Source organism: Equus asinus, chromosome 7, assembly GCF_041296235.1.
Source record: "Equus asinus isolate D_3611 breed Donkey chromosome 7, EquAss-T2T_v2, whole genome shotgun sequence".
NCBI lineage: Eukaryota > Metazoa > Chordata > Mammalia > Perissodactyla > Equidae > Equus > Equus asinus.
In genome coordinates, this window is record NC_091796.1 from 50,274,294 (window position 1) to 50,289,709 (window position 15,416).

At 38.0% G+C, this 15,416-nt stretch overlaps 1 protein-coding gene across 21 annotated transcripts in view; it reads left to right on the forward strand.

The window, feature by feature from the left end:
- DLGAP1 (DLG associated protein 1) overlaps positions 1–15,416 on the forward strand; it is an 843,533-nt gene that overhangs the window by 774,074 nt on the left and 54,043 nt on the right. For all 21 annotated transcript variants that reach the window (XM_070513311.1, XM_070513314.1, XM_070513313.1 and 18 more), the window contains one exon: positions 12,177–12,268. In XM_070513311.1, the coding sequence (XP_070369412.1) occupies positions 12,177–12,268 (92 nt within the window). The remainder of the gene's footprint in view (positions 1–12,176; positions 12,269–15,416) is intronic.

Sequence of the window (15,416 nt, forward strand, 5' to 3'; positions counted from 1 at the left end):
AAATCAGAATCCATGCATATCTGGGAAGAGATTTTTTTAGGAGGACTTATCTCAAGTCAAAACTAGTGAACGTATAGAGATAATTTTAAAGGACCCCAAAAAGAAGAAATAATATAGTCATGTTTTCCAACCACCATGCATTAAAACTAGAAATTAACACTCAGCAGATAACAAAATCTAACCATTTGAAAATATTAAAAGATCATCTAAATAACATTTGGATAAAGAGGAAATTTGAGATTATTATGAAATAAATGACAATGAGAATGCTATAAATCATCACTTTGGGCTAAGGCCATAACTATAATCTCAGAAGAATTCATAGCCTTGTGTTCTTTCATAAGTGAGCAAGAAATATTATAATATAAACAAAACATTCAATTCACAAAATAGAAAAAGAACAGCAAATTAAAAGGAAGGAATTACTAATGATGAAAGTAGAGATAAATGCATCAGAAAACAAAACAAAGCAACAGCAATGACAACTAAAGTAGAATTGATGAATTAAGCCAAAACTGGTTCTTTGAAAAGACCAAATAAATAGACATAAATAAATAAATAGACAAGTCTTATTGAGAGGAAAAATACAAATCAACAATATAGGAATGAGAAAAGCTTCTTAAAAAATATAAAAGATTCCTGTGTCAATTTTATGCTGGTAAATTTTAAAGTCAAGATAAAATAGATATAAGTACAATTGCTAATACTCAACCAAAAAGAAGTGTAAAATCTGGAAGAAGAAATCTAATGACCATAGAATAAATTGCAAATAAAGTTAAAAATATACTTCCTCCAAAATGGTATAGACTCAGATGATTTTACAAAACAGTTTTCCTCAACATTCAAGAAACAAATAACTTCTATTTTATTTAAAGTATGTAATAATATAAGAAAAAGTCAAGATTATCAATATATTTTATTAAACATAACTGATACCCAAACTTGAAAGGATACAAGAAAAAAGAACTATAGAAAAACATGCTTATAAATACAGATGTAAAAATTCTAACTAAATTTGAGAGTTGATTCAAATATACATATATATTTTTTCTTTTTTTAATATACCATTACTAAGTATTGTATGTGGCAGAATTTCAAAGTTATTTTAGTCTTGAGGGGAAAAATACAATATCCAGATAGTTGCTAAAAAATATAGCATTTGGTAAAATCCAGAAGCCATTCCAAATATCAATATGATCAACAGCATCCATAAGAAACCAAATTAAATTGATATTTAAAGGTGAAATGCTAGAGATATTCCAATTAGAGTCAGAAACCAGATAAAGATTCCTGTCTTCACAGGTTTATTCAGTACTGTTTGCTGGTGTTCACCAAGACACAAAGCAAGAAAGGGAAATGAGGTGTAAAATATTCAAAAGAAAGAGCAAAATTGCTTTTATTTGCAGATAATACGCATGTCCACTAGAAGATCCAAGGAAAATCACCAAAAAACCATTAGAATTCAGTAGAATGAAAGAATACAGTATAAATATGGAGAAATCAATAGCTTTTCTCTGTATTATTAATAAACTGAAAATGTAATCGAGCAAAAAGAGCCCATTCACAATAGGATGAAAAACTATAAAAAACAGGATGGAGCATCACAAAGAATATATAACACCTAACTGGAAATGATATAAAAACTTCCCTTATATAAAATATAAGAGATCCAGGGCCGGCCCCGTGGTCGAGTGGTTAAGTTCACGTGCTCTGCTGCAGGCGGCCCAGTGTTTCGTTGGTTCGAATCCTGGGTGCAGACATGGCACTGCTCATTCAAACCACGCTGAGGCAGCATCCCACATGCCACAACTAGAAGGACCCACAGCGAAGAATATACAACTATGTACTGGGGGGCCTTGGGGAGAAAAAAGAAAAAAATGAAAAAAATTAAAAATATATAAGAGATCTGAATAACGGAAAACTATTCAATATTCCTACACAGGAATACCTCATAGTGTAAAGATAGCAGTTCTCTCAAAGTTAGTATAAATATTTAAAGAAATTCTAATAAAAATTCCTACGTAATTTTTATCACTTGGTAGAGGCTGAGAGAAGTGATTTGATAATTTGATGTTAAAATTTATTTAGAAAAAGTTAATACTCTGAAAAAACCTAGACATCTTGGGGATATATATATATTTTTTTGGCTGAGGAAGATTCACCCTGAGTTAACATCTGTTGCCAATCTTCCTCTATTTCGTATGTGACCCGCTGTCACAGCATGGCCACTGGTAGAAGAGTGGTGTGGGTCTGTGCTGGGGAACCTAACCCTGGACTGACAAAGTGGAGCGTGCCAGACTTAACCACTAGGCCACCACGGCAGCCCCTTTTTAAGTATATTTTTTTTTTTAAAAAAACTACAAAAATCGAGGGCTCCATGTTTGTTAATTAGGGTTCTCCAAAACCAGATTAAAGATGTAAAAGAAAGAGCGAGAGAGAGATTTATTAGGAGGAGTGCTCGTGAAAGATGAAGATGAGGGAGCTGGAAATGGCAGCGAGCACCTTCAGACCATCATGCAGCTCTGACACCTGTGGAGAGAGGAGGATTGTGCATGGAGAACCTCTAGACTGCAGGGCAGTTCCAATGAAGGTTTGGCTAGACCACTGGTGAGTCATTAAGCCAACGTCACCTGTAAGAGAAAACCCATATCGCGCAGGAATGGCCTGCAATAATATGGCACAGTGCTCAATCACTGGCTGGGGCAGCATGACCTCAGCCTCTGGCGCATCAAGAGGAGCAGCAGCTTGGAAGCTCACTCAACTGTGCTCCTCCCAACAGAAAAGCTGAGAGGTGCATTTTCACGGCCACCCACACCATGGAGAGAGGAAATACCCCCAGAGGAAGCATCAGAGATTTAGAATTTAGTTCTTGTTCTACTGCTTCCTAGATGTGTGATTTTAGACAAGTTAGCTTTGAGCCTTAATTTCTTCATCTGAACAATGAAAATAATAACATCTGCCTAGTCTACATCAAAGTATAATTATAACAGTAAAAGGAGGTGAGTGTGAAAGGGGTTTGAAAAAGTGCAGTAAAATAGAAAAAAAATGCACATATTAATGGAAGGCATTGCCCAAAGTCCATAATTAGATTAAAGAAAAGAAACACTGATATGATAATAATATCAAGGATGTGGGATTTTTATTAAAGAAACAACATTCAACCGACAACAGCAAAAGAACTATAACAGGAGATATGTCATATAAAATATTAAGATTTATTACAAAATTATATTAGGAAAAAAGAAAAGGAGGAGCAATACGACCAGTAGATGAACAGACTAAAAACAAGTCTCCATATATGGTGATGTATAGGGAAATGCATATGGGTAAAGTTGGGTATAAGATAAAAGTGGCATCTCAAATAAAAAAGATGAATTAATTAATAAAAGGAGCCAGACTGGTTAATGATCCATCTGGGGAAAAAAGTATTAGATCTCTGCTTTATATCTGATGCAAAAACATTTCAGGATGGTGGATTTAAGAACTAAATATGAAAAAAAAATGAAAGGATAAAAAGTAAATAAAAGAGAACTTTAAAAACTATGCTGATGATAAAGAAGGCCTTTCCAAACCATAAAAGCTACACTTGACTACATAATAATTTAAGATTCTCTGCAATGAAGGACAAAGTTTAAAAGACAAATGATAAACTGGGAGAAATTATTTACAGCAGAACTAACTGAGAAAGGGCTATTAAGGTCATAAGATATAAAGAGATCCCATAAATAAGAAAATTAAAAAACAACTCAATAGGAAAAAATACAAAAAAACAAAGGATATGAATAGACGATTTACGGACACAAGTAGAAGAGACCAATGTGTATTTTTCACCTGTGACATTAGCAAAAATGTCAAAGTTTGGCAATATTTAGTATTGATGAGGGTGTAGAGAAATGGATGCTCCCATATGCTGATTATGGCAGGATGGCAGTTTGGCCATGTCCCTTGTAGTTGAACCTGCTCCATACCTTCCAACTAACATTTCTAAGAGTTTTTCCCAAACAACATTTGCACAATTGTTATAAAGATATGTATGAATGTTAATGGTAATACTATATGTATTACCTTCAGTAACATAGAGAACATTATAACAAAGACAAAATTATCCTGATGCCCATGTTACTTACGTAGTCCTTAAAAGGAGTATTTATGTAGCCAACAAAAGGACTGAGTTAGAGCTGCATTTGCTGATGTGGTACAGTGTCTGAAAGACAGCAGTGTTAATGAGTAAAGCAAATTGCAGGGAAAAAATATAATATAACCTCATCTGTGTAAATTTAGTAACTGTAATCTTGTTACTAGATTTTTATATAGATGTATACATACATTTTTATATGTAATATATATTAAAGGATGGACAAATATGCATCAAAGGACTGACAGTGATTCTTGGGGCACTTTAGTTTTCTACATTATATACTTCGGTATTTTAATTTTATATAACTTATACTGAATTGCTTTTATACTTAGAAAAATGTAATTTATTAAAAGCATAGAAAAAAAGAGGAATAAATCTAATTGCTCTGAATAGTCATAAAACTTATTTCAAGTTTGGGTTGGGCCTAATCTGTCACATAAGCTTTCCATTATATATGGACACGTTTTCCACATGAGCCATTATGTATGTATATACACATAGCCATTTAGAAATTGGAAAGATATTCAAAGCCAATTCCTTAGTTTGAAGGAAAAAAATGAAGATACTTTATGGTTTATTTATTTATTTATTTATTTTATTAAGATTATGATAGTTAACAACCTTGTGAAATTACAGTTGTACATTATTATTAGTCATGTTGTAGGTACACCACTTCACCCTTAGTGCCCTCCCCCGACCCCCCCTTTCCCCTGGTAACCACCCATCAGTTCTCTTTGTCTATATGTTAACTACCAGCTATGAGTGGAGTCATACAGAGTTCGTCTTTCTCTGTCTGGCTTATTTCACTCAACATAATACCCTCAAGGTCTATCCATGTTGTTGTGAATGGGACGACTTTGTCCTTTTTTATGGCTGAGTAGTATTCCATTGTATATATATATACAATATCTTCTTTATCCAATCATCAGTTGCTGGGCACTTAGGTTGGTTCCATGACTTGGCTATTGTGAATAATGCTGCGGTGAACATAGGGGTCCATGGGACTTTTGGAATTGCTGATTTCAGGTTCTTAGGATAGATACCCAGTAGTGGGATGGCTGGGTCATAAGGTATTTCTGTTTTTAACTTTTTGAGAAATCTCCATACTGTTTTCCATAGTAGCTGCACCAGTTTGCATTCCCACCAACAGTATATGAGGGTTCCTTTTTCTCCACAGCCTCTCCAACATTTGCCACTCTTGGTTTTGGATATTTTTGCCATTCTAAAAGGTGTAAGGTGATATCTTAGTGTAGTTTTGATTTGCGTTTCCCTGATGATTAGTGATGATAAGCATCTTTTCATGTGTCTAATGGCCATCCGTGTATCTTCTGTGGAGAAATGTCTGTTCACGTCCCCTGCCCATTTTTTGATCGGGTTGTTTGATTTTTTGTTGTTGAGCTGTGTGAGTTCTTTGTATATTATAGAGATTAACCCTTTGTCAGATAAATAACTTGTGAATATTTTTTCCCAATTAGTGGGCTGTATTTTTGTTTCAATCCTGTTTTCCCTGGCCTTGAAGAAGCTCTTTAGTCTGATGAAGTCCCATTTGTTTATTCTTTCTATTGTTTCCCTCATGTGAGGGGTTATGGTGTCCGAGAAGATTCTTTTGAAACTGATGTCAGAGAGTGTACTGCCTATATTCTCTTCTAGAAGACTTATTGTTTCAGGCGTAATCTTTAGGTCTTTGATCCATTTTGAGTTTATTTTTGTGAATGGTGAAAAAGAATGGTCAATTTTCATTCTTTTACATGAGGCTGTCCAGTTTTCCCAGCACCATTTGTTGAAGAGACTTCCTTTTCTCCATTGTATGCTCTCAGCTCCTTTGTCGAAGATTAGCTGTCCATAGATGTGTGGTTTTATTTCTAGGCTTTCAATTCTGTTCCATTGATCTGTGCATCTGTTTTTGTACCAGTACCATGCTGTTTTGATTACTGTAGCTTTGTAGTATGCTTTGAAGTCAGGGATTGTGATGCCTCCAATTTTGTTCTTCTTTCTCAGGATTGCTTTAGCAATTCGGGGTCTTTTGTTGCCCCATATGAATTTTAGGATTCTTTGTTCAATTTCTGTAAAGAATGTCATTGGGATTCTGATTGGGATAGCATTGAATCTGTAGATTGCTTTAGGTAGTATGGACACTTTAACTATGTTTATTCTTCCAATCCATGTGCATGGAACGTCTTTCCATCTCTTTATGTCATCATGGATTTCTTTTAAGAAAGTCTTGTATTTTTTGTTGTATATATCTTTCACTTCCTTGGTTAAATTTATCCCAAGGTATTTTATTCTTTTTGTTGCAATCGTGAATGGGATTGAGTTCTTGAGATCTTTTTCTGTTAGTTCATTGTTAGCATATAGAAATGCTACTGATTTATGTATGTTGATTCTATACCCTGCAACTTTGCTGTAGCTGTTGATTGTTTCTAATAGTTTTCCTATGGATTCTTTGGGGTTTTCTATATATAAGATCATATCATCTGCAAACAGCGAGAGTTTTACTTCTTCGTTGCCTATTTGTATTCCTTTTATTTCTTTTTCCTGCCAAATTGCTCTGGCCAACACCTCCAGTACTATGTTGAATAAGAGTGGTGAAAGTGGGCACACTTGTCTTGTTCCTGTTCTGAGAGGGATGGGTTTCAGTTTTTGTCCGTTGAGTATGATGTTGGCTGTGGGTTTGTCATATATGGCCTTCATTATGTTGAGGTACTTTCCTTCTATACCTATTTTATTGAGGGTTTTTATCATAAATGGATGTTGGATCTTGTCGAATGCTTTCTCTGCATCTGTTGAGATGATCTTGTGGTTTTTGTTTCTCGTTTTGTTAATGTAGTGAATCACATTGATTGACTTGCAGATGTTGAACCATCCCTGTGTCCCTGGTATAAATCCCACTTGATCATGGTGTATAATCTTTTTGATGTATTGCTGTATTCGGTTTGCCAAAATTTTGTTGAGGATTTTTGCATCTATGTTCATCAGTGATATTGGCCTGTAGTTTTCCTTCTTTGTGTTGTCCTTGTCAGGTTTGGGGGTCAGGGTGATGTTGGCTTCATAGAATGTGTTAGGGAGTGTTCCATCTTCCTCAATTTTCTGGAATAGTTTGAGAAGGATAGGTATTAAATCTTCTTTGAATGTTTGGTAGAATTTTCCAGAGAAGCTGTCTGGTCCTGGACTCTTATTTTTGGGGAGGTTTTCGATTACTGTTTCTATTTCTTTACTTGTGATTGGTCTATTCAGATTCTCTGTTTCTTCCTGATTCAGTTTGGGGAGGTTGTATGAGTCTAGGAATTTATCCATTTCTTCTAGGTTGTTCAATTTGTTGGCATATAGTTTTTCATAATATTCTCTTATGATCCTGTGTATTTCTTTGGTATCTGTTGTGATTTCTCCTCTCTCGTTTCTAATTTTATTTATTTGAGACTTCTCTCTTTTTTTCTTAGTGAGTCTGGCTAAGGGTTTATCGATTTTGTTAATTTTTTCGAAGAACCAACTCTTTGTTTCATTGATCCTTTCTACTGTCTTTTTTGTTTCAATATCATTTTTTCTGCTCTAATGTTTATTATTTCCCTCCTTCTACTGACTTTGGGCTTTGTTTGTTCGTCTTTTTCTAATTCTGTTAGGTGTCATTTGAGGTTGTTTATGTAAGATTTTTCTTGATTATCGAGGTGAGCCTGTATTGCAATGAATTTCCCTCTTAGGACTGCCTTTGCTGCGTCCCAAATAAGTTGGTATGGTGTGTTTTCATTTTCATTTGTCTCCAGATAATATTTGATTTCTTCTTTAATTTCTTTAATAATCCATTGTTCAGTAGCATGTTGTCTAGTCTCCACATTTTTGCCCCTTTCCCAGCTTTATCTCGTAGTTCATTTCTAGTTTCATAGCATTATGATCCGAAAAGATGCTCGATATTATTTCAACCCTGTTGAATTTATTGATGCTTGTTTTGTTTCCCAAGATATGGTCTATCCTTGAGAATGTTCCATGCACGCTTGAGAAGAATGTGTAACCTGCTGTTTTTGGATGAAATGTTCTATATATATCTATCAGGTCCATCTAGTCTAATTTTTCATTTAATTCTATAATTTCCTTGTTGATTTTCTGTCTGGATGATCTATCCATTGGTGTTAATGGGGTGTTGAGGTCCCCTACTATTATTGTATTGTTGATGTCTCCTTTTAGTTTTATTAATAGTTTCTTCACAAATTTTGGTGCTCCTGTGTTGGGTGTGTATATATTTATAAGTGTTATGTCATCTTGGTGGAGTGTCCCTTTTATCATTATATACTGCCCCTCTTTGTCTTTCTTTATCTGTTTTGCTTTGAAGTCTACTTTGTCTGACATAAGTATGGCAACACCTGCTTTCTTTTGTTCATTATTGGCTTGGAGTATTGTCTTCCATCCCTTCACTCTGAGTCTCTGTCTTTGGGGCTGAGGTGTGTTTCCTGTAGGCAGCATATTGTTGGATCTTGTTCTTTGATCCATCCTGCCACTCTCTGTCTTTTGATTGGAGAGTTCAATCCATTTACATTTAGAGTGATTATTGAAACGTGGGGGCCTACTGCTGCCATTTTATCACTTGTTTTCTGGTTCTCTTGCATTGCCTTTGTTTCTCGTCCCATGATTTTTGGATTCCTAATTCAAGTAGGTAAATTTCTGTATTGGCTTTCTTCTTATTTGTAATTTGTGTCTTTATTCTTGTTATTTGTTTCATGGTTACCAGGTGGTTTGTATAACACATCTCGTAGATGAGATAGTCCTTATTCTGATAGCCTCTTATTTCCTTAAATTAAAACTTTCCATCCCTTTTCTCTTCCCCTTCTAGGTTGTTATTGTCAGATTTTTTTTTTCCTCTTCCTTTTTGTGTTGTGAGTTTGTGGTTAAAATGACTAGGTTATATTTATTCTTGGTGTTTCTGTTCTGTTTATCTTTAATATTTTATTTAACTTTTGCTAACCTGTTCTGATGGAGAGCTGCTACTTTCTGTTCTTGTCCTTCTGCTTATCTCCTTTGTTCTGGATTTTGTAACCCCTTTCCTTTCTTTGATTTTTCAGGTATGAGGTTCTTCCTGAGCATTTCTTGAAGAGGAGGTCTGTGGCAATGAACTCCCTTAACTTTTGTTTATCTGGGAAAGTTTTTATTTCTCCATCGTATTTGAAGGATATTTTCACTGGGTAGAGTATTCTTGGCTTCAGGTTTTTGTCCTTCAGAGTTTTGAATATTTCATTCCAATCTCTTCTAGCCTGCAAGGTCTCTCCTGAGAAATCTGCTGATAGCCTTATGGGGGTTCCTTTGTAGGTTATTTTCTTCTGCCTGGCTGCCCTTAGTATTTTCTCTTTGTTGTTGACTTTTGCTAGCTTTACTACTACATGTCTTGGGGTTGGTCTTCTTACATTGATAAAGTTTGGAGATCTATTGTCTTCTGTCACATGAAGTTCCATCTCTCTTCCCAAGTTTGGAAAGTTCTCAGCCATTATTTCTTTGAACAGGCCTTCTGCCCCCTTCTCCTTGTCTTCTCCCTCTGGTATACCTATAATCCTTATGTTGCATCTCCTAATTGAGTCGGATAATTCTCGGAGAGTTTCTTCATTTCTTTTTAGTCTTAGTTCTCTCTCCTCCTCTGACTGCAGCATTTCTATATTCCCATCCTCCAAATTGCTAATTCTGTCCTCCATATCATCAACCCTATTGTTCAGAGAGTCCAGATTTTTCATAATCTCCTCCACTGTGTTCTTCATCTCCAGTATTTCTGATTGGTTCTTCTTTATAGTATCAAGCTCTTTTGTGACATAGCTCCTGAACTCATTGAGTTGTCTATCTGAATTCTCTTTTAACTCATTGAGTTTTTTAATAATGGCTGTTTTGAAATCATCGTCATTTAGGTTATCGATTTCATTGTCTTTGGGATTGTTTTCTGGGTACTTATCATTTTCCTTCTGTTCTGGGGATTTAATATATTTTTTCATACTGCTTAATGGCATGGATTTATGCCTCCACCTAGAGATAGAGTTTAGTCACTGCTTCCACTTGTTGCAACTGGTGTGGGGGGGAGCAGCTGTTTAGACTGCACCAACCAGGAACCCTGTCAGCTGTTACTGACTGGACCTGGGCCCCTCCTCGTAGTCACAGTGGTCCTGTGGGGTCCCTTGTCAGTTGTGGGGGCAATCGCAAGGGGGCCTCAGGCTGCTGGTGCCTACTGTTGCAGACCACCTAGACGCGCTCCCTCCTTGGGGTCTGCAGTGGTGTTATGGGCTTTCCCAGCAGCCGGGAGCAGGATCACCTATAATCGCAGCTCTGTCACTGGCAGAGCCCACAAGATCACACTTGTCCACTACAGGTCCCAACAGAGCTATGGGTATCTTCTGCAGTCTGTGGTTAGCTCACCTAGTTGTGCTACTTTTGCCCCAGGGCCTTCCAGCCTTGTGATTGCCGGTCAGGACCTCTCCACTAGTGCTGTGCAGAGGCTTTTGCTGAGGCTGCTGTGGGAACCTGGAGTTCCCCCTGAGCCACATAGCTGTTCCACTGGAGCTCCACCCAACCCCAAACCACTCCCACGGAATCTCTGGGAGCCCCTTGCCCTGTCTGGGACACGGCCAGAGTCTCTGGGCCCGGCAGCAGCTGGCGGGCTGCTGCCTTGTGGGGAATTCTGCTCTTTGGGAGCTTCCCGGTGTTCTGAATGCTGGGCAGGGCCTCTCTGCTAATGGCGACTAGAGGCTTTCCTTGCCAGTGGTGCGGGACCCTGGAGTTTCCCCCTGGGCCTCAGAGCCAGGTGCTGGAGCTCCACCCAGCCCCCAAGCACGCCCATGGGAACTCTGGGCACCTCTTGCACCGTCCTGGGCACAGCTGAAGACTGTGGGCCCGGCAGCGGCTGGTGGGCTGCTGCCCTGCCGGGGATTCTACTCTTTGGGAGCATCCCGGTGTTCTGAATGCCGGGCAGGGCCTCTCTGCTAATGGCGAGCAGAGGCCTTCCCTGCTGGTGGGTGTGGGACCCTGGAGTTTCCCCCTGGGCCGCGGAGCCGGATTCTGGAGCTCTACCCAGCCCCCAAGCATGTCCATGGGAACTCTGGGCACCTCTTGCACTGTCCCATGCATAACCAGAGTCTGTGAGCCTAGCAGCGGCTGGTGGGCTGGTGCCCTGCTGGGGAATCCGCTCCCTGGGAGCTTCCCGGTGTTTCGAATGCTAGGCGGGGCCTCCCTGCTAATGGCAAGCAGAAGCTTTCCCTGCTGGCGGGTGCAGGACCGTGGAGTTTCCCCTGGGCTTAGGTGTAATCGCGGGGGGCTTAGGTAGGGCTGTTGTCACCTATTTCCACCGTCACTACACCAGTGAGTGCACACTCCTGCCCTTGGTGCGTGGCGATGCTATGGGGGAGTCCACTGGAAGAGAGCCTGTTGCAGGTACTAGGCTGTCTGGGGGTCGGGGTTGGAGAGTTTTCACCTATCTCCACCTCCTCCCGGGGGGACGTCCGTCCGCCTTCCGATGTATAGCAGCACGGGTCTCTCAGGCATCTTGAGATGCTATCTGGATATCCTTTGTTAACCAGTGAATGTCCAATTAGTTGTAGATTCGAAGGAGGAGAGACAAAGAAGACTACTCACTCTGCCATCTTGGTCCCGCCCCCTCCTCTATGGTTTATTTTAATAAAGTTAATACCTCTATCTCCCAATATCAACAATTCTAACTACAGTAAATGAATTTTTCTTCCTTCTTTTGTATCTTGTTATCTGCAAATTCAAAACTTCCAAGAACACGTTTCCATGTAGTGCTCTCTTCTAACACAGTGCTCACAGGTAAGTACATGCTCACAATTCTATAGAGGAATCATATACAGTGAACGAAATTGCATTTTACAAAGATGAACAGAGTCAAAGAGCACACTAATAATGGAGTAATGGCTCTTGGCAAATACACAAATATTGAATGAAAAGGTTATAAATCACAAAACATTCCAGTAATACTACCGATGTTTCTAACAAAATGTGGTATTTGGTTTTCAAGTGAGATGACTAACATGGAGCACTTCTACTTTTTAAATTATTTCTTCAGGTGGATGATGCTGAAGAACCTGACAAAACGGGGGAAAATAAAACACCCAGTAAGTTCCAGTCCGTAGGAGTGCAAGTAGAAGAAGAGAAATGGTGAGTCCACATTCATATGTCCTCTTTCATCTTGATGTTGGAAAGTATGCTACAAGCATTTTTCCCCATGATAAACCTACAAGATTCAATGATATTTTCCATCAACTTTTGGGAACATTTAGAGGGTAAGCTTGAATCAATCGATATTAGCTGATTCCCTCCTCTACTTTATACTGGAGACCACTCCATTTAAGTTTTGGCTAGAATAGTTGAGTAAACACATCACATTCACATACACATAAACACTGTGTACAGTACTGTTGTATTGCCAAACTATTCCTCTTCAAAAAGCCTTCCCATTTTGGACTGTAGACTTTTTAAGAGAAGAGGACTTATTCCTATTTTTATTCCTAGCACTTAAAAATGTTTGGTGTTTAGCATGTGTTCAATGAATGATAAATGATGAATGAATGAATGAATGAGGAGGATAAAAAAGAAAATTCCCTACTATTATCCTGAATCACCAATTCCTTTAAAATGCTCTTTAAAATAAGCTTCCTCTAGAGTCTTAGTGTCTAGAAATGGGAAATTTAGAGTTTCAGAAGATCACAGAATCCAGGAGTTGGAAGACATTTCTGTGGTCACTATATTCACTTTATAAATGAGAACTTGATCCAGAAAGATATGTGAGTTTCCCAAACTATGAGGTCCATGATGAATGGAAGTATGATTTATTAATAGTAGTACCGCCAGCTTCCAAACTTTGCTGTGCACATACTACGTATATAGTGAATGTTGGCTGAGTGAAGTAAAACTGCAGTTATGGTAGGTGAAAGAGCTCTATATTATAAATCAAAATATCATCTCAACTTTGCCACTAACTTTCTGTGTGTTAATTAGTAGGAATCAGTTGGATGTCATCCATCCCTCCATCATCCATCCATTCAATAAATATCTATGGAATGTCTCCTGTATGCAAGGCAACATGTAACATAAACTGAACATCTGAAAAGAAGTCATGCATCAGTCCATATTTCAGAGTCTCCTGGTGTTGTCCTTGCACTTACATCTAAGAGGTTTTCATGCATGTATATATAATATTTTTATGTAATTATATTTTCTATAATTATACAATGCTGGAAGCCCAGAAAATTGGTGTAACTCTTCTGGAAACTAATACAGCAATAGTTATACATCTATCCATACCCATTGACCCAGTAATCACATGCTGGGGCTATCCTGAATGAAATCACTCAATGGAAGAAAAGCAGTTGTGGAACATTATCTATCATTGTACAGACAAATATCAATTATCAAACATCAAACAATAAGAGAATGCTTTTGTAAATTACAGCACATCACCAAGGTAGAATATTATTCAACTATTAAAGGTCACTTATAAAGAATTACAGAAACATGGGGAAATTCCCATGATAGAATGTTAAGTGAAAACACTGAATACATAATACCCATGTATAATATTCACGAAGATGGACAAGCACTGAAATGTAACCTGTAAAAATGGTAGGTTTAGGAGTGATTTTTTTCTTTTACCCTAAAATGTTTACTTGTAGTATCTACTTCAAGTTTTAGTAATCACTATTTTCAAACCAACCATTCTGGCAGATGTTCCTTTAATTCTTTTAGAAAATTTTCCAAAAGTGTAAACTTAGTAGACATGAAAGATCTCATAGTAAGAAAACATATTCCTCCTTCCCCCAATAGCTCAACTAGCTTGTTTTCCTCAATGGTATGGTGGTTAAGAGGACAGATTCTTGAGCCAGAACATCTCAATTCAAGTTCTGGCTCAGCCAGATACTAGCTGGGGGGCCTTGATCAGATTACTAAATGTCTTTGTACCTATGGTTTCTATCTAAAAAGAAGATAGTGGGTGGTTCTTGTCCAGCATGTAAGGAACTTAGAAGTTGCCACTCTGTTCTAACAACAAGTAAAAGCTGAACAAACTTAAAAATTGACAACTCTTCTTAAATCACTCAGAGAGGCAAGGAAGGTCACAAGGCAAACCACTGCCCCCAAAATTGGAGAGACAGACAGATATAGAGAATCACAACTTACTGGAGTAGAAACCCACCAGCAGAAACCTCCATGGGAACCAGTCATAGGTTAGGAAAACCTAACTGTAATTGATGGATTGCTGGAAGCTCAGTAAGGACAAGTCAGAGAATTAAAAACTTCAGAAGAACCCAGTTATACAGAGGCCTCCACACTTTTGTGAGTTTTACCGCCTGGAGCTCTACCAGCTCCTCACAGTGAATACTGGAGAAAGATCCCCTCGTGCTTCTAGCAGAGAGAGGGGAAAGGAAACCATTTTGAAATAGGCCAGAGCATTCTGTTCTTAACAAGACCTGCCCTCAGGAGAAACTATTTTACTAGAACCTAACCTGCTGGGTTTTTATCAGAGCCTAACCTACCTGGGGGAGGGAAATGCCCAACTCCAGCTCCCTCTAGGCCTCCTCTCCCACATAAGGGGGAGAGAAACTTAGAAGCACTGTTGAAGTTCACAGTCCAAGGGCACAGGCTCCCCAAAAGACTGAGACCAAGTCATAGGACAGTAGAGTGCTTCCCCTCCCCGCTCAACTCTCCATCACATTACTAAAGGCCTATTCACCACAGTCCCTTTTACCCGGTGCAACATGTCCACTTTTCCACAATAATTTACAAGGCATAGTAAAAATTAAAAAACATAGCTTGAAGAGACTGAACAAACTTCAGAACCAGAGATATATATGGCAAGAATGTTGGAATTTTCAGACCAGGAATTTTTTTAAACTATGATTAATATGCTAAGGACTTTAATGGAAAAGGTAGACAGCATGCAAGAACAGATGGATAATGTAAGCAAAGAGATGGAAATTCTAAGACAGAATAAAAATTGAAATGCTAGAGATCAAAAACACTGTAACAGAAAGAATATTTTTGATGGGCTCATTAGTAGACTAGACACAGATGAGGAAAGAATCTCTGAGCTTAAGGATATAACAATAGAAACTTCCAAAACTGGAATCAAAGAGAAAAAAAACTGAAAAAAATCAGAACAGAATATCCAAAAACTTGGATTTTTATAGAAGGTTTAATATATGCTTAATGGGAATACCAGAAAGCAAAGAAAGAGAAAAAAGAAGAGAAGCAATAATTAAAGCAATAGTGACTAGAATTTCCCTGAATTAATGTCAGACATCAAACCACA